The sequence below is a fragment of the Pseudorca crassidens genome, chromosome 2 (genome assembly GCF_039906515.1).
Source record: "Pseudorca crassidens isolate mPseCra1 chromosome 2, mPseCra1.hap1, whole genome shotgun sequence".
Taxonomy (NCBI): domain Eukaryota; kingdom Metazoa; phylum Chordata; class Mammalia; order Artiodactyla; family Delphinidae; genus Pseudorca; species Pseudorca crassidens.
In genome coordinates this window covers 134,883,231-134,904,130 of record NC_090297.1, presented here as the reverse complement: position 1 = coordinate 134,904,130, position 20,900 = coordinate 134,883,231, and the positions used below count along the sequence as shown (strand labels likewise).

At 35.1% G+C, this 20,900-nt stretch overlaps 1 protein-coding gene across 4 annotated transcripts in view; it reads right to left on the bottom strand.

Moving 5' to 3' along the window:
* CEP350 (centrosomal protein 350) overlaps positions 1–20,900 on the bottom strand; it is a 139,920-nt gene that overhangs the window by 44,415 nt on the left and 74,605 nt on the right. For 3 of the 4 annotated variants that reach the window (XM_067728801.1, XM_067728802.1, XM_067728804.1), the window contains 3 exons: positions 19,139–19,296; positions 12,305–12,427; positions 10,994–11,193 (listed from right to left, as the gene is read on the bottom strand). In XM_067728801.1, the coding sequence (XP_067584902.1) occupies positions 10,994–11,193; positions 12,305–12,427; positions 19,139–19,296 (481 nt within the window). The remainder of the gene's footprint in view (positions 1–10,993; positions 11,194–12,304; positions 12,428–19,138; positions 19,297–20,900) is intronic. The other variant, XM_067728803.1, reaches the window with a different exon arrangement.

The following is a 20,900-nucleotide window of genomic DNA, read 5'->3' as shown; positions in this document are numbered from 1 at the left end:
CCTAAAGATGCCACCAGAAAACTACTAGAACTAATCAATGAATTTGGTAAGGTTGTAGGACACAAAATTAATGCACGGAAATATCTGGCATTCTTATCACCAACAACGGAAAATCAGAAAGAGAAATTAAGGAAACACTCCCATTTGCCACTGCAACAAAAAGAATAAAATACCTAGGAATAAACCTGCCTAAGGAGGCAAAAGACCTGTACTCAGAAAACTATAAAACACTGATGAAAGAAATCAAAGATGACATAAACAGATGGAGAAATATACCATGTTCTTGTATTGGAAGAATCAATAATGTGAAAATGACTATACTACCCAAAGCAATCTACAGATGCAGTGCACTCTCTATCAAACTACCAATGGCATTCTTCACAGAATTAGAACAAAAAAATTTTACAATTCGCATGGAAATACAAAAGACTCTGAATAGCCAAAGCAATCTTGAGAAAGAAAAATGGAGCTGGAGGCATAAGGCTCCCCAACTTCAAACTATACCACAAAGCTACAGTAATCAAGACAGTACGGTACTGGCACAAAAACAGAAATAATCAATGGTACAGGATAGAATGCCCAGAGATAAACCCACGCACTTATGGGCACCTAATTTACGACAAAGGAGGCAAGAACATACAATGGAGAAAAGACAGCCTCTTCAATAAGTGGTGCTGGGAGAACTGGACAGCTACAGGTAAAAGAATGAAATGAAAACACTACCTAACACCATGCACAAAAATAAACTCCAAATGGATTAAAGACTTCAATGTAATACCAGACACTATAAAACTCTTAAAGAAAAACATAGGAAAAACACTCTTTGACATAAATCACAACAAGATCTTTTTTGACCCACCTCCTAGAGTAACGGAAATAAAAACAAAAATAAACAAATGGCACTTAAACTTAAAAGCTTTTGCACAGCAAAGGAAACCATAAACAAGACAAAAAGACAACCCTCAGAATGGGAGAAAATTTTGCAAATGAAACAACAGACAAGGGATTAATCTCCAAAATATACAAACAGCTCACGGAGCTCAATATCAAAAAAACAAACAATCCAGTTAAAAAATGGGCAGAAAGGGCTTCCCTGGTGGCGCAGTGGTTGGGAGTCCGCCTGCCGATGCAGGGGACATGGGTTCGTGCCCCGGTCCGGGAAGATCCCACATGCTGCGGAGTGGGTGGGCCCATGAGCCATGGCTGCTGAGCCTGCGCGTCCGGAGCCTGTGCTCCGCAGCGGGAGACGCCACAACAGTGAAAGGCCCGCATAAGGCAAAAAAAAAAAAAAAAAAAAAAAATGGGCAGAAGGGGTATCCCTGGTGGTGCAGTGGTTGAGAATCTGCCTGCCAATGCAGGGGACACAGGTTCGAGCCCTGGTCTGGGAAGATCCCACATGCCGCGGAGCAACTGCACCCATGAGCCACAGCTACTGAGCCTGTGCATCTGGAGCCTGTGCTCCGCAACAAGAGAGGCCGCGATAGTGAGAGGCCCACGCACTGTGATGAAGAGTGGCCCCCGCTCGCCACAACTAGAGAAAGCCCTCGTGCAGAAATGAAGACCCAACACAGTTAAAAATGAATAAATAAATAAATAAATTTATATTTTAAAAAGTCTGAAAATTAATGAAACATTCATTTCTTAAAAAAAAAGGGCAGAAGACCTAAATAGACATTTCACCAAGGAAGACATACAGATGGCCAAGAGGCACATGAAAAGATGCTCAACATCACTAATTATTAGAGAAATGCAAATCAAAACTACAATGAGGTATCACCTCACACCAGTTAGAATGGCCATCATCAAAAAATCTAGAAACAATAAATGTTGGAAAGGGTGTGGTGAAAAGGGAACCCTCCTGCACTGTTGGTGGGAATGTAAATTGATACAACCACTATGGAAAACAGTATGGAGGTTCCTTAAAAAACTAAAAATAGAACTACCATACGACTCAGCAATCCTACCACTGGGTATACACCCTGAGAAAACCATAATTAAAAAAGAGACATGTACGACAATGTTCACTGCAGCACTATTTACAATAGCCAGGACATGCAACCAACCTAAAGGTCCATCGACAGATGAATGGATAAAGAAGATGTGGCACATATATACAATGGAATATTACTCAGCCATAAAAAGAAATGAAATTGAGTTATTTGTAGTCAGGTGGATGGACCTAGAGTCTGTCATACAGAATGAAGTAAGTCAGAAAGAGAAAAACAAATACCGTACGCTAACGCATATATATGGAATCTAAAAACAAAACAAAACAAGGAACTAATGAACCTAGCTGCAGGGCAGGAATAAAGAGGCAGAGGTAGAAAATGGACTTGAGGACATGGGTTGGGAGGGTGAAACTGGGCCAAAGTGAAAGTAGCATTGACATACATACACTACCGAATGTAAAAGAGCTGGCTGGTAGGAAGCAGCCGCATAGCACAGGGAGATCAGCTTGGTGCTTTGTAATGACCTAGGGGGTGGGATAGGGAAGGGGGTAGGGAGGCTCAAGAGGGAAGGGACATGTGTATGCATATGGCTGATTTGCTTGGTTGTGCAACAGAAACTAGCACCGTATTGTGAAGCAATTATACTCCAATAAAGATCTATTAAAAAAAGATACATTTTTACATTGTGAATGAGTAGTATAATCAGAATGGTTGAATAAATAAGGAAGGAATTTTTAAAATCCTCAAGGATATTCATCTACTCCAAGATAGAATGTGGGTAAAATTTTAAACGGCTTAAAAAATGATTTTAGGTAGTAGGGAAGAGAAGAATCCTCTACATTCCTGCTTTATACCCCTTAACATATTTTATTTTTATTCAATAAGTAACATACACTGATTTTAAAAGTTCAGACAGTATAAAAGTTGTATAAAGAAGAAAATGAATGTACCACCACCTCCTGAGAGAGAACCACTGAAGAAGCTTCTCCAATCTGATGTCTTTGCGGAAGAATTCATTTTGGAAATCTTCATTTTTGGCCCTTGACCTTATTTTTGAAATTATAAAAGTAGTACATGAATGTAGTTGAAAAAACCCAACAAAACAAAACTTCAAACGGCATAGAAGAACGTAGAGTGATTATTTCACATGATCCTCTCCAACCACTTTCAGCTGTCCAATTTCCACACCTCAAAGTAAACCACTGGCAGTCAGGTATGATTGGTGTGTGTCTTTCCAGACCTCTTCCTATACTTCCTGACTTTTGAAAAATTTATTCTTTTAAAATTGTGGTTAAAAAAAAAAAAAAGGGATTTCCCTGGTGGTCCAATGGTTAGGACTTGGTGCTTTAACTGCTGTGGGCCCAGGTTCAATACCTGGTTGGGGAACTAAGATCCCCACAAGCCACGCAGCCAAAAAAAAAAAAAAAAAAATTGTGGTAAAATACATATACATAAAATTGACCATCTGGATCCCTTTTTTTTTTTTTTTTTTTTTTGCGGGGGGCTGCGTTGAATCTTCATTGCTGTGCACAGGCTTTCTCTAGTTGCGGCACATGGGCTTCTCATTGTGGTCGTTTCTCTTGTTGCAGAGCACGGGCTCTAGATGCACAGGCTTCAGTAGTTGCAGCATGTGGGTTCAGTAGTTGCGGCACGCAGGCCCTAGTGTGCGCGCGGGCTTCAGTAGTCACAGTGCGCGGGCTCTAGAGCACAGGCTCAGTAGTTGTGGCACACGGGCTTAGCTGCCCCACGGCATGTGGGATCTTCCACGACCAGGGGTCGAACTCATGTCCCCTGTACTGGCAGGTGAATTCTTAACCACTGTGCCCCCAGGGAAGTCCCTGGATCACTTTTAAGTATACAGTTCAGTGGCATTAAGTACATTCACACTGTTGTGGTTGTGTGACCATCACTTCCGTCCATCTCCAGAACTTTTTCACCTTCCCAAACTGAATCTCTGTACTCATTAAATAATAACTCCCCATTCTCTTCTCTCCTTAACCCCAGCATCAACCATTCTACTTTCTGTCTCCATGAATTTGTACTCAGGTACCTCATATAAGTGGAATCATACAATATTTGCCCTTTTATGATTGGCTTACTTTACTTAACATGTCTTCAAAGTTCATCCATGTTAGTACATGTTTCAGAATTTCCTTCCTTTTTAAGGCTAAATAATATTCTACTGTATGTATATACCACATTTTGTTTATCCACTCATCTGTTCCTAGAAACTTGGGTTTTCATCTTTAGGCTATTGTGAATAATACTGCTATAAACATGGGTGTACAAATATCTCTTTGAGAACTTGTTTTCAATTCTTTTTGGTATATACCCAGAAGTGGAAATTCTAAATCATATAGTAATTCTATTCTTAATTTTTTGAGGCACTGCTTTACTATTTCCATAGCAGTTACAACTATTTTACGTTCCCACCAGCACTGCACAAGGGTTCCAATTTCTCCAAATCCTCATCAACATTTTTTTCTTCTGTCTTTTTTGATAACAGCCATCCTAAGAGATGTGAGGTAATATTTCACTGTATCCCTGACTGCTGAAGACAGAGTTACATGTCAGTAGGAGTCTAGCAACATTTGTACGCTTTTTAAAAAATATGGACTATAGCAGTCAATCTTCAGCACTTGTTTTAAAATATACCCTATATAATGTGACATAAAACAAAATGGAAGAAACACCAAAACTTTTTAAAATGTATAATCTGCAGGTGTTGTCCAATATGGTAGCCATCAGCCTCATGTTGCTACTTAAATATTAAAATTAAATAAATTCAGTTTCTTAGTTCTACTAGACAAATTTCAAGTGTTTAGTAGCCATTGAAAAAAATCAGGCTTTGGAAAAAAGTCTCGGAGTTCTTTCCTGAACAATATTTTATAATGCTTTATGAAAGAAAGGTATATGGCTTAAATAAACTCCTTAACAATGGACATGTCATGTTTCTTGGAGCCCAAGCTTATTTTTAATCCCTCACTGATATTTGATAAACTTCCTGCCACATGAGTTCTTGTCACCCAAGACAGAACCCAGAAAATGAAATTTCCAGCCTTCCTTGCTGGGCATTGGAACTTAGGCATTGAAATCTGGTGTCTCCAATCTGATGTCCTTGTAGAAGATTTCATTTTAAAATTGAGTATCCTGAAGAAGGCGGCTCCATGTGGACTCTAATTTAGGTGGCTTTTGGTAGTGACAGTGGATTTCTCAGTGGTTGCAAAATTGAGTCCCTGGTGCAGAAGTGGCATGAGTGGGGAAATGATACAAAATAGCAGTTTTCTTTTTTTTTTTGGCGGAAAAAGAAAGGGTGGCTTTATTCTTTGCCAGGCAAAGAGGGAACACCAAAACAGCAGTTTCCTTCAGGGCTCTGCTGAGTAGCTGCTAGAGCAGTTTTCTCAGCAGGCCAGTTCTGTGGTGTGGTTTTAGCACTGCTCCTAGAAGCTTGGTGTGGAGCTGGCTCTCCAGTCATCTCAAAATTCTATGAGCCATAAAATACACAGCCTTTAGTAAGTTACTTTTCTGTTTGATCTTAGTCAGCTTCAGCTATTGCAACAATGTGCCCTGAGGGGTACACTGTCATTTCATTATAATGTATTTTCTTCTTTTTCTTAATTTTTCTTTTATTTATGTCATTTTAGCTCATTAAATACACTATTCCTAAACTATATTTGATGAGATTAAAATTGCCTTCGTTTTATCACATTTACCCAGTAACACTTTCTAAGATTACACAGGCCAACAGTTCCTGACAAATGGAGGCTTGAACAACAACTAGTCTTAATTTGCCTTCCAGGCATAGTCAGAAATGTTTTCTACTTCTGTTACAGCCCATGATGAAACCTGAGACACTGAATCTCTTTTCTCGGTCCTGTTAAATTTCCTTTCAAGAAGGAGTAGTCTGCAGCAGAATTTGAGGCTACAGAATGAGGATGTGGAAGTTGACACAGAAGTCAGCCTCTGCTGAATAAACTGAAGAAAAAAGGAACACTACAGATGAACTATATTTATTGCATCATTGGTTTTCTTTATGTACCACTTGGTATGTATAGCTAAATAATATATCACTTAGTTTTGTTTGCTTTGAATTTTCTATAAAAGAAATCAAACTGCTTGCAGTCCTCTGTGATTTAAGATTCTTGTATGTTGATTTGTTTAGCTGTAATTTTTTCTTCTTTACTGAGCATGATATAATATGTAAATATACCACAATTTATTTATCCATTCTCCTACTGATGTGGGTGGTTTCCTTTTTTCCCTGCTATTTCAAATACTGCTGCTACGAACAATGTCATATATATCTCCTAGTATAAATATGTATACATATCTATATGTATATCTCTCTCTATATATATACTTATATATATATATAAGTACAGATAGATATACTTATATCAATCTATTATCTATCTATGTAAAAGTTCTCTACAGCAGGGCATCCCTGGTGGCGCAGTGGTTGGGAGTCGGCCTGCTGATGCAGGGGACATGGGTTCGTGCCCCAGTCCGGGAGGATCCCACATGCCGCGGAGCGGCTGGGCCCGTGAGCCATGGCCGCTGAGCCTGCGCTTCCGGAGCCTGTGCTCCGCAACGGGAGAGGCCACAACAGTGAGAGGCCCGTGTACCGAGAAAAAAAAAAAAAAGTTCTCTACAGCAGTGGCTTTCAGATTTTTTACCTTAATCATAATATATTTAACCTATGTGTGACATAATGATATTTTCTATTTTATTTCAACTTTAAACAATGCTGACTAAATGGATTTCAATCCACTAAATGGATTTCATACATCGCAAATGGGACAACCCACAACTCGAAAAACATTGCTGTAAGACAGCAGTCCTCAAACATTTTGGCCTCAGTGAACACTTTACACTCTGAAAAAGTACTGAAGACCCCCAAAAGCTTTAGTTTATATGGTTATAGATACAGTTATATCTATCAATATTTACAATAGAAATTAAAACGGAATAAAAATATTTATTAATTTATTTAAAAATAACAGTAAAAAACCTATGTTACAAACGACATTTCCTAAAATTCAAAATAGCTACATTTTTAAAAAAAGTTTAGTTGAAAGGAGAGAAACTATTTTACATTAAATTAAAAACTTTAATGGCTAGCTTAACAGAAGACAGATTCTCATATCTGTTTCTGTATGCAATCTGTGGCTATATGTTGATTTGGCTGAAGTATATGCAGAAAATCTGGCCTCACACAAATGATACATAATTAGAAAAGGGAAGAGTATTTTAACAGTATTTACAGGTAATTGTGGATATCCTTTTTTAATGCCACACCAAAAGTGGACAATTGGTAGTTTCTTAAATGTTAAGCTGTAATGTGGAATCTGAAACCATATCTGTGAACTTTTCATAATCTGTTCCATTAAAATCCATTGGCCTGTCTTGCAATTTATTTTTTTTTTAACATCTTTATTGGAGTATAATTGCTTTACAATGGTGTGTTAGTTTCTGCTTTATAACAAAGTGATCAGAGATATATATATATATCTATATATATCTATATATATCTATATCTCCCCATATCTCCTCCCTCTAGTGTCTCCCTCCACCCCTATCTTGCACTTTAAATGGATCTTTTACCCATACTTGATTTTCTAATCATCACGGGTCATTTGGAAAATATTGATTCACTGAGTTAGGAAGATCTTTTCAAATATTGGCACATTTTATCACACAATATGAAAAGATGACTTTGATATCATTACTCATACCAGGAAAGTCTTTAAAGTATTGGAAAGCTGTCAAGCTCACAGTAGGGGAAACAGCATTTCTAAAAGCCTTAAATCTTCACTTGAAAGTTTACATTTTATTACCGACAATAAACACTATCAGTTGTTTTTCTTAAAGAGTCAGAGTTGCTTCATGTGTTTCTGAAACATTGTTTGCAAATACTCAAGTCTGAATAACCATATTTTGTTAGTCATTTAAGTAAAAATGGTACTACATGAAAAAATTGCTAGTTCAGCTTGCAAACCAAACAACTGTAGTAAGTGCTTTTCTTCAGGATAACCATCATGCTTTGGCAAACACAAGTGCTTTATGAATATTTCCTATTCGTCACATAGAATATTAAAAAGATATGTACTCAAAATTGAGATTCAATAAATTAATATTTAAATTATCTAAATATTTAAATTAAAATTACATAAAATGTAAGAATGGCATGTTTTTATGGTGAGTACAGGGTGGTGAAGAATTCAATGACTATTATATGATTTGGTGCCACTGCCTTGATTCATATTAAGGCATCAGCAATTTTACCCACCATTATTTTTATACTACCAGTGTAATGCTGACACAGTGAAAAAGGCAAACAATATGTCAGTATTATTCAGATCTTCTGAAAGGATCTCAGAGACCATGGACCATACTTTAAGAACCATTGCTCTAGGATTTATACTTGGCAATGGAATTGCTGAACTGTAGGACATGTGTACCTGGCTTTATTATTTTTATCATTTTATTGATTATTTTTAATGCCTCGCCTTTCAACCTGTTTTTCAAACTAGGTTTAACAATTAACACTCACACCAGCAGTTCTTTGTTCCACCTACATACCAACAGGTTTGATGGATTTTTTAAAATGGGGTGAATGATGGCTCCCCAAAAGATGTGTCCATGTCTCAACCCCCAAAACCTGTGAATATCATCTTATTTGGAAAAAAGGTCTGCGGATGTAATTAAGTTAAGGATCTCCTGATGAGATCATCCTGGATTATCTGGGTAGGCCCTAAATTCAATGACAGGTTTCCTTGTGAGACAAAAGAGAAGGACAGACATGTAAGAGAAGACTGTGTGAGACTTAGTTAAGCAGACACGAGGAATGCCTACAGCATACCACCAGAAGCTGGAAGAAGGAAGGAAAGAACTGTCTTCTTGACCCTTCAGAGGGAGCACACAGTCCTGCCAAAGCCTTGATTTTGTACTTCTGGCCTCCAGAAGCGAGAGAATAAAAAAAAGTTTTAAGCCACCAAATTTGTGGTAATTTGTTATGGCAGCCCTAGGAAGTGAACACAGGCATGCAATGGTATGTCTTTATGGTTTATATGCTCTGATTACTAATGAAGTTGAACACCTTTTCATATGTTTACTGACTGGAGTTTCTTATTTGTGAACCATTTGCTCTTTTGCCTGTTTTTTTTAATGTGGTTGTCATTTTATTATTGATTCATAGCAGTTGCTTACATATTCTTATACTATTCCTTTGTCACTCATATGTATTGCAAGTATCTTATTTTGTTTTACTTTCTTTATATGTATTAATGAACAGAAATTCTTAATTTATTAAAGTGAAATTTATCAATCTTTCCCTTTATGATTTTTGTCTTGCATAACGTTAAAGAAATCTTTCCCTCCCCCTGATGTCATAAAGATATTCTCTTATATTGTCTCTAGAAGTTTTATAGTTTAAATTTCACATTTACACCTTTCTCCCTCCTTGAGATCGATCTTTTTATACTGTCATGTAGGGACCCAACTTTATTTTTACCTCACACAAAATTTATTGGAGAGTCCCTCCTTTATTCACTAGTCTCCTAAGTTACCTGTGTCAGAAGTCAACTTTCCATATATGCACAGATCTTTTTTGAGCTATTTGTTTCATAATCTATTTGTCTCTGATAACAAATATCATACTGTCTTAATTATTATACTCTTAGAGGTGTTGAAACTGGTAAGTTCCTGCATTTTGTGGTTCTTCTTTAGGAATGTCTCTGCTTTTTGGTCCTTTGCTCTTTCATATAAATTTTATTTTATTTTTATTTATTTTAATAAATTTACTTATTTATTTATTTTTGGCTGTATTGAGTCTTCGTTTCTGCGCACGGGCTTTCTCTAGTTGCAGTGAGTGGGTGCTACTCTTGGTTGCGGTGCGTGGGCTTCAGGAGTTGTGGCTCATGGGCTTAGCTGCTGCAGGCATGTGGGATCTTCCCGGACCAGGGCTCGAACCCGTGTTCCTTACACTGGCAGGCGGATTCTTAACCACTGTACCACCAGGGAAGCCCTCATATAAATTTTAAAATGAGCCTGTCAAACCCTACAAAGAAATCTTGCCAGGTTTCTGATTTAAATTGTCTTGAACCTACCAATAAGTTCAGAGAGAATTAACATCTTTATGACACTGAAGCTATCTGTGAATATGGTAAAGTTCTATTTATTTTGGTCTTCTCTAATAAAATTAGTCTCCTAATAAAAAATTTGGTCTCCTAATAAAATTATAAATTTTTCTCCGTAAAGATCTTCAATACTTATTGTTAAATTTATAAATGGCATCTTTTAATAATTAGATTTTTCTAACCAATTTCTGCTTATCTACAGACATGCAATTGAGTTTTGTTTATGGATTTTATATCCACAACCTTGCTAAACTCACTAATTCTAATAACTGACATGCAAATGCTGGATTTTCTATGTGCATAGCCTTCTCATCTGCTCTTCTCAATAAGATAATGAGTTTTGCTTCTTCCTTTCACTCCGTAAGTGAAAATAAGCATCTTTTTGTCTAATTTCCAAATTCAAAGGGAAAACTTTCTATGTTTTATTATTAAGTATGAAGTCTGCTGCAGGTTTGGTTTTTTGTTTTCATTAATAGATATCCTATACTGGGTAAAGAAAGTCCCCTTCTATTGCTAATTTGATGTGAGATTTATTTGTTTTATTCCAAAGGCTTTTTTGGATTTTATCAAGTGATTTTTCTGAATCCACTGAGATATCATGTAATTTTTCTCCTTTAATCTGTTTAAGTAATTCACCACATTATCAATTTTTAGTTGGTGTTAAACCCCACGTGGTCCTAGAACAACCCATTTCCATTTCATAGAATTTACCCATTTCTTCTAAGTTTTCAAGTATATTAGCATAAAGGTATTCACAGTATTCTCTTATCTTTTCAATATCTGTAGCATTCATAGTTGTATCACCTTCTTCACCCTTAATCATTCACCATTTTTTAAAATAATTAAGTAAATCTTTCAGTTACATTAGACTTTTAGTATGTAGTCTGAATAGTTAGTCTTTATTACCTTTCTGTTCTGCTCTCTGGTCCTCCAGTTCTTTCTTAGGAGTTTTAGGTTTTATCAATTCTTTGTCCCAGGCAGCCAAAGCTTGTTTTTCCATTTGACGAATTTCTGCTTCCTCTGCATCTAAACGTCTCTTCCACTCTAGTAGCTCCTCCGCATGTTGGCGCCTTTGCATTAGTTTTTGCTCTCGCTTTGTCAGAAACCTATGGTTACACCATGAAAAACAGTGAGAGAACAAATCTATAGGCAGAAATCACTTTGAGAGCTTTATTACTCATTACGTTATCAAAAAGTTGTATAAAACAGGACATTCATAGTATTCCTCTGAAAAAAGTTTGAGATAATACGAGCTTTGGTAAGTGATAGTATTCGGCAAGTAAGAGAATTTATTTATTTTACTTGTAATTAATTATTTGGAAATTTAGCAAAGGAAAAACTGTGGGGTAATTTCAGGAAAAAAAATCTTCAGAATATTTGGCTAACCATGACTGATAGTACTTAATGTATTCATTCTTCATAGGTGATTCTTTTTCATAACAGAAGATACAAGGAATTTATTCTGAAGGCTAAGACCAGAAAACACACAAACTCAAAACAACGAAGACCAAAACAACAACAAAAACAACAACCCCCAAAATCCCAAACAAGCAAGCAAACAAAAAACCTGTTCATGTCCCTTTTTGATTTTTATATTCAAATTCAGTCTGGTTTTGCTTCAGGTATAGTAAGTTTGGTTTTCACTACCTGGGAAATGCAGTGTCAGGTGACAGTCTACCTGTTTTTCATGGAGAGAACACTGAGAACCACAGTCAGATGCCTTATGTATAAAACATGACTATTTATTTACTTGAGTAAAAGGATGCACCAAATGCCTCAAACTTCTCAATTTAACCCAATCTCTAGAATTAAACAGCCTAATATATCTTAGCTCCAAAGGGTTAGGGGACATAACTGATTTAGGAAGTTATTTGAGTAGTTAAAAAGCTACTATTTGCTCTCCTCAAATGTAGACGCCACAGCTAAATGAAAGGTGGGCTGCTCATATTGTAAGTGTTAGATCTGTAGTGGTAGCTAATCAACAAAAATACATTCACATATCCAACAAACACTTAATAAAAAGCACAAGAACTATCACTCCACTTCTTAAACAATCAGCATGTCAAATTAATGTGGAAACAAAAAGGTAAAATCTGTGGGACATTTGACAAGAGGCCCCTAGGCTGTTAGAAAAAAAAAGAAAGAAAAAAAAGCAATAAAAACAAACAAAAAGAGCATGCTCTATCAAAGAGTGCACTGAAAAAGGTGCAAAGTTACCTGACCAACTGGTTGTAGATATACAGCTGGAATTTGGGATGAAGGTTGGGAAAACAGACACTGAGAGAGGCCCAGTGATGAGACGTAAAGACAGAGAAGAAGTAGTGAACAGGAGAGCAGTGTCTACAAAATAAGGAGGAAGATTTTAAAACCAAGAGATCAAGAGGCAGAAAGAATGAAAAAGGGAAAGCATAAGAGCTGAGTGCAGAACTTTTTAATATGCTTCCTGAATAACATTATAAGCTACTCAGTTAAAGCAAGTGTTATACTTTGTGTGACATATAAAACATATACTTTTATAGATCTTACCAAAGATTTCTGAATATACGTGCCTTTCTTCTCAGTTCCTGCTTAAACATCACGTATACTTTCAGGTAAATTTATTTGTTTGTGAGTAAAGTAATGAGAAGTAGAGTGTGAAGCTAAGTAAGTTTTCTCATAAGCTTTAACACAGAGTACAACAATTATGGGCATGAACCTAGCATATCAGCAATTGTATATACATATGTAATTCTCAACGAGTAGTTTTTATATCTGTACCTTGTCATGTATTTTAAGCTTGAATTTAAATTTAAAAAGCAGTACATTTGCCTTATTTAACCTTACCATTATAATCTAAGCTTGAATATAGTTATATAGTTTAAAAAGTCAATTTATAGTAAAAATACCTTGTTCACATCTACAACATAAAACTTACTGTCAACAGGACCTACTGGAGGTATCTTGCTTTATATTTAACAAAGGCCCACTTAAATAATAATACTGAAATACAATACCCATTCTATAAAAAACCAGGATGCATAATTAAGAATAAACTAAGCTAGTTCCAATAAACACTACCAGTAGTAAAAAAAAAAAAAAAAAAAAAAAATCATGCTGTGGACAATTCAATCAATAAAGTTAAAAGTAAGAAGAAATTCCATATGTTAAACTTATAAAAGTAGGAAAAAACCAATTGTTTCTCTCTTTTTTTAATAGTAAATAGACCACTGTATATATGAAAGGATAAATAAGTCTAATAAAAGGTTTGGAAAGGTTAATTCTCTTTGACAGAGCATGCTCCTGTTCACATGCACACAACAATAACCTGTAGATCAAGGCAACATTTATTGCCTTGGAAGGGCAAGGAATAATACCAGTAAGTCAAAGAAGTGAGAAAATCTAGGTATGAATCCAGTCATTCATTTGAATTTTAAAAAGTATGTAGAATCTTGACTACATGTATATCTTTAGATAACAGATGATTTCAGCGTCTGTTTCTCCACATACAACTTAATATTTCACCTTCCCTCTGTTCAGTTACATACTCGCTCTATCTCTTCCTTTCCCTCTCTCCCTCCCTCCCTCTCTCTCTCTATCATATCTGGATTGCCTTGATTTTCTGCACTGAAGTTTTTGTGCAATTTTGCCAAGTTTCAATAAGACACTTCAATCTTCCTTGCCATTCTTTATGAATGTATAATAAACTTATTTTGATGCCAATTATGCAAAAACAAATGTACTTGGAAAAGGTCCAAAAAAATCTATTCATAACATTCAAGTATCACCCACCCTCTCAAGTATATAACTGCTAAATGCATGCATGACCTAGTACAAAAAGTAGAACATTGGAAGATGTGAAATAAACTGTAAAAAAAATACATATTAAATTTTTTTGTCCAACCCAATATAGAGGATAATAATTTTCTCTATTAGAACAAATACTAATTATTTACTTTCCATTTACAAAGATTAAGCATATTCAAAAGCTCTAGGTTAGAAATGAACAACAAAAGAAATGGCTAAAAAAAAAAAAAAAAGAAAATGGTTTAAGAGATAGTGTAAGAAAAGTTTAACTTAAAGTTGGAACTTCATCCCAGAAACACACGTTCCTTATTTAATATACATACATTCTAGAATTCAAGTGTCTCTTAAAAGTTGTATAAAATTGAGATAAAAGAAGCAGTAGCACTTAACACTAGAGTTAACAATCCTTCAAGATGCTGCACAAGTAAGAAATAAACAAAATTTGTGAATGATGGAAACATAAATGACTATTAATAGAAAATGTTACTAATACACTTTATGGCTATTATCAAGGCATTCCCCAACAAGGCCTCTGACAGTTACAGAACACTGGACTAGGATGAGACATATGATAGATTTAATCTAGTACGGAAATAATTATGTTCCTATAATGTTTAACCTTTAGAAATTCAAAAGTAAGTAATACACTTTTAAAGTCAAAATTTTACACTCTAAACTTTAGCTATGCAGCTATTCAACCGTAGTAATCAGGCACTGAGCACCTTGCCAGTTTCAACAAATACTATTTTGAAGGGTCAATTTCTACTGAGATACCTTTAAGTCATCAATGCAGTTATTTAAAAAAACTACAAGGTTGGAAGCAGATGTGCTAACTCAGTTTTCACTTTAGCTGGCTGAAGTCGAGAGAGTAGGGTTCCAGTTCTTCTAGCTCTGCCATTATGCTACCTGACCTGGGACAAGGCACTTAATCTCTGCAGGCCTCAATTTCTTCCTGTAGAACCAAGGGACTATACTAGATGACCTCCCTAAGGACCGACTAGTTCCAACATTTTATGATTCCTTCTTCATTTAAGTACTTCCTCACACTTTTTAAGCAAAATTATGATCTAAATTTTAAATAGAACTTCCAGTTCTAAAATCATTTGATTATGAAAGATGTTAAACAAAATAAAAACTTAATATCTTAAATTATTTTAAAATTCTTTCTGGATCTAAACAATTCTTTAACTCTATACTGTCACAAGTAAAAATGAAAACTAGTGCTTTTAATTATAAAATGGATCAATTCTTTTAAGTACTTAAGCATTTTAAATGATATTCAAAAAGGAAGATAAATGAGCATATGGATAGTACTGACCTAAAAGAAAATACAGTCTATTTTTCCTACAGCAAAATCTATTAAATTGTTTAATAATCTGCATATACTTAAATAAATTAAATAATACAGGTACATCATCCCTAATCTAGGAAGAAAAAAAAAAAGCACACTATCCGACTATCAGGATTTATTCATCCACTACACTTAGTCTAGAACCTTCTCTAAGAAAACTATATTTCTAATTTAAGGCAATGATATTTAATACATTGTTTAAAATTTTAATAAAAATGTCTTCTTTAATGGAATAGCAAAAGCCTTCACTTGCAAATGCAAAGTATTTAACTCTGAACACTCATCAAGAAAATTTCCTTGATATATATACTCTTTTCAGTAAAAATTTCTTCCTCTTCTGAGCTTCCTTAGCAATAGATTTTTATATACTTCACTAAAGGAACCTGATATTTCTTCTTTTTTCCACCTATACTATAAGCTTTTCAAGGGCAGGGTTTATGTTTGATTCATCTTCTTATCCCTCAGAACCTACTATATTCACACATTTCCCAAAAAATAATTGCTGAGGGAATAAGTATATAATTAATAAATAATACAGAAGAACAAGCTGCTATTAACAAATGAAAGAAAAAAACGCACTGTATCCTATTTTAACACTTAAAGAAGAAGATAAACACCATTCCTTCAGTGTTTCATTTGCTCAGTAAATAATTTTCCTAAAACAGAATTGGCAAATTAACAGGAAGAGTCAACTGTATGTTTTTTCCCCTGAATATCTGTTTCACAGCTTTATACTGTAAATAATGCCCCTCACAGTAGTAAACAAAACTCAGATTTCATTTACCAATAATTATCAAAAAACTGAGGGCTAGTCAGTCTGTGGCTTTTGCAAACATATTTTCATTATTACTAACCTCTTTCATAGTTTAAATTTCTTTTGCTCTTAACTATAGAAATGGAAATTATTTCTAAAATGTCAACTCAGTACACAGGTCAAGAAAAGCCATAGAGGGGCTTCCCTGGTGGTGCAGTGGTTAAGAATCTGCTTGCCAATGCAGGGGACACGGGTTCGAGCACTGGTCCGGGAAGATCCCACAAGCTGCGGAGCAACTAAGCCCGTGTGCCACAACTTCTGAGCCTGTGCTCTAGAGCCCGCGAGACACAACTACTGAAGCCCACACACCTAGAGCCTGTCCGCCACAACAAGAGAAGCCTCTGCAACAAGAAGTCCGTGCACTGCAACGAAGAGTAGCCCCCGCTGGTCGCAACTAGAGAAAGCCCGCGCACAGCAACAAGACCCAACTCAGCCAAAAATAAATAAATAAATAAATAAATTTATTTATTTATTTAAAAAAAAAGAAAAGCCATAGATTAGAAATACAAACTTTAACAAAGGCATTGTTGTCTCAGTGAAACATTAAAGAAGGAAATCTTTCACTGGAGCCAAGAATAGTTTGACCACTTCAGAAAAATATTTATCATAGAATCAAAGTTCAGAGAGTTAACAATAAACAGTAATATATATGAAAAAGTTCCTCCCAAAGTTAGCTAAACTTATTGAGAAGGGTGACTATTTTCTGACAAGTGTTTTATATTAGTAAAATAGTAATCTCTTAGAAGATGGCCTTTTCTAATCTACAAAACAAATAATAGTGCCTAGTAGCAAAGGCTCAAATAATTTTATTAGTTATCTACTGTAGCAAATGACTACAAAATTAACTCACTCTACTGAGGTGACATTCCAACATTGTTGAAAGAGAAGTAACTCTGAAGCTTTGGTAACCTGAATGGTATTCAAAAATTAGTTTTCACATTACAGTGGATCCCTGAACAGTGAGTGGGTTTGAAATGCATAGGTCCACTTACATGTGAATATTTTTCAGTAGCAAATACTGCAGTACTGCATGATCTGTGGTTGGCCGAATCCGCAGATATAGAACTACAGATACAGAAGAACCACATATATAGAGGAACCACGATTATGGAGGGCCGACTACGCAAGTTTTAGGCAGATTTTCATCTATGCGGAAGGGCAACATTGCTAACACAACCCCCACGCTGCTCAAGGACCAACTGCGCTTTGTTCTGGAGATCAAAAAAAATTAACAGTGATCTCCGTTTTTAATGCACTGCTAATTTTGGAAAATACTCCACTTCATCCTCAAATTTCAGCATCATCTTCCAAACATTAAAACTAATTTCTCTGCAACTACTGTTCTTACCCCAGCCCTACCACAAACACAACTGCATTGCTTCAAACAACAAATCAGTAAGTCACTGAATGCTTCAAGGCCTTTTCTCAAAAGTTTACTGCAGTAGTTGACAAAGGAAGGTAGAGCAATGATAAAAAAAATTCTAGGTCTTTAGTATTTTGGGCTCTGAGAAAATAAATAACAAAACTTAGAACAAAGTCAATAAATTCAACCTTTAACTTGTTATTTAGGGTTTTTAAAGTTTTAACCAAATCTCAAATAAACACCACATAAACTGACTAATCTCACAAACAGAATAGGATTAGCAATTCCTTCCATGGATGTGATTAAAATTATTGGAATATTATTCATAGAGACCAGCAATGAAGATTTTACTGGTATAGACAAGCAAGGAATCGATGAAGAAATTTCCCTTGAAGCTGTCCTTCCTCCAACATTTATGATCCAAAGGCATTTAGAGGCAGATATAAAATGCCAAATCAGTTATAAAAATTTATGAGATAGATTATTCTGAATTCAAAGATCCCTGGAGCAATCCAGTATGTCTCACACTGGCTACTGGAAATTTTTATCAGGAAGTAAAAAAGAATTCCTATTTGAAGAGTCTTAATTGGTCTATCCCATGGAAATCATACAAAAGGTACACTTACACATTTGTAACTATTCAGTTTTCACCCCCTTATATTTTTTATTTTAAAAATTTCTATTTATTATTTAAAATTATCTTCATAATCTATTTAGGTATTTTTAAGTTATCAAAGGCCAATTTTAAGTTACTGAAGTGCAATTTCAATTAAGCAATGAAGTGCCAGTGTACAACACTGTACCTATAGAAAGTAAGGTTTGACTTACAACTGCTTGACTGTTCAGAAAATAACTAAATCATAGGTTGATGTCACATATAAACATAGAGTATTATTAAATTTGGTGATGGGCAGTATACTGCCAAAGGATATCAAGATACAACTTAAGTTTAATCTGCGGTTCAAATTGCTAACTTAAAATAAAAGAGCAGTCAACAAAAATTTTAATGGACCTCTCTTCTATACTTAAAAAAGGTAGAAAATAGTCCACAAGCAGCTACTTTATAAGCGTATTTAATCAAATGTACACGCAAAGGAGTAAACTCTCATGTAAATGTCACTTGGTACGGTCAAAGCTGACACATAATTGAGCTATATCTAAGTAAGAGTAGCTTTCTTTAAAAGAGTCTTCAAAAAATAACGCTTAGAAATGTTTTAGAAGAATGGTAGACTGCCAAATCATTCAACATCCCAGGAGAATTTCAGACTTTCTGGTTTTAATCGAGCAATTCAGACCCACTCACAAGTTTAAAATTTCACTCTTCTACTTGAGTAAGCCTCACAGTTGTCAGAGTCACAGGATGAGATCTCAAGATATACCATTAAATTGCTCCCTCAAGTCAGTGGATATGTCCTCAGATTTCAGAAAAGGTAAAAATTTCACACTTACTCATAACTTTTAATAAAAGAAAGGAGAAAACGCTGTCACGGGTATATGTGCAAATACTACTTTGGTTTTTAAAATAAGAAACCTGTCTCTATTTAAGATCAAGAAAATTTGTTTTATAAATAAGGTCTACAGTTAACTGACTCCTAGGATGACTTAATAACTCTGCTAAAATGCAACTGAATCCATAAAATTTTATGTTGTATCAATCTAATCTAATGAAATACATTAAAAATATTATTTGTTGCTACTACTTTCAGTGTAAATAGGAGATATTTTTTTTAAATGAATTACTTTTCATCCATGCGGCTTCTCATTTTCTTCAGTTTCTGCATAATGCTGCTAGTTTCACTGCTGGAGATTGAAATGGGGGAAGGACTGCGGGTCTCCAAGTCAGTTGGAGCAGGACTGGTTGCCTTATTATCCTTTGTATCATCATCACTATGAGAGTCCTGCAAACAATAGGGGGTAGTAAAGTATTATAATTATACTGGAATTTAAGATCTCAAACTGATTTAAACACTGTCATTTCAAAATTAATTTATCTTCAAAACAGTATTTGTAAAATAGCTGAAATTAAGGTATTACTTAAAAGACAAAATTATATCACACAAGTAAAATGTATATACATGTACTTATATAGTCCCTAGATTTGTTGCTTAGGAGCAACAAAACCTGAATAGCAGTGAGCATGCTTAGCACCAGATCTTGATTTTTAAATAACTAGCCTCCTTGGAGAAACAGCTGATTCCAAGGCAGAGGCAGGGAAAGTAAAAGATGACCCTGAAACATCTTGTTCCAGAAAACATGAAAGTGCTCAAAGACTGATGGGTACATGTCAAAAGGACACAGAAACCTGCTTGAAGAGGCTCCTAATGGCCCAATTTGAGAAAAAGTGAGCATCAAAACAAATGATGATAGTAACAGATTATAATGCTGAGTAAAACACGAATCCGTGAGTTCATACTGATATAAATAAAAGAATAAATTTAACTTTGACGAAGAACAGCAATGTATGTAGCTTCGAAATACCTTCATGCAATGCACTTATTAATTACAAAGAGAAAGAGAGTAACTATACAGTGAAGTATGGTAGATGCCACCTTAATCAAGTGTTCGAGTTAACATCATCAGTAATGAGATAAATCAAAATCAGGTGCCACCTGATTGAATGCAGAGAACAACACAGCATCACTTCCGTGATATTCCTGCCAAAGATGCACAACCTGAATCTAATTATGAGGAAAGATCAGACAAACCCAACTTGAGGACCATTCTACAAAATATCTGGCATGTAATCTTCCAAAGTGTGAAGGTCATGAGAGTCAAGAACTTTTCCAGACTGAAAGAGATTAAAGAGATAATGAAAACTAATGTGTCAATATTAATTTGTTGGCAACGTAACTCTCGACTGAGAAAATCAAAGCCCTTTGCACTGTGTTTGAAATTTTCTATAAATCTGAGACTGTTTCAAAATTTAAAGTGTATTTTAAAAATCAAAGCAGTGAATATTAAGAGATTTATTTAACTGTATTGCTATATAGGCTGAGTTTTCCAACACTATATTGACACTTTACAGTATTTCAGAATAGGTCCAAATTTTGTTTTTGTCTGAATATTTCCTTTGAACCTTGTATCATTATATTAGGCATTAGAGAGCTGACAAAAGTATTATGTAAAGAGCAAAAATAATTAATTCCTCCCATTAATTCTGAGGAATATATTTGGATTGAATATATTCCCATTAATTCTGAGGAATATATATTGATATTGATATTTGGATTGATAAGCAAAAACAAGGCTCTCTGTCCCAACTGAATTTATAAATGGAAAACATTTTTAAACTAATATATGACCTACATGTCCCTTTCAAAACTTGAATATCCCATGAGAGTAAAAAAAAGACTCACTTTACATAAAGGCACATACATAGAACTTTATCCTGGTGCATTACTGTATCACAGTGCTAGAATGAACACACCCACCACATTAGAAGATGAGGTAGAGTTAGTTATTAGCAAGCAACATGAGGCAGAAAACAAATTAATAATAATTT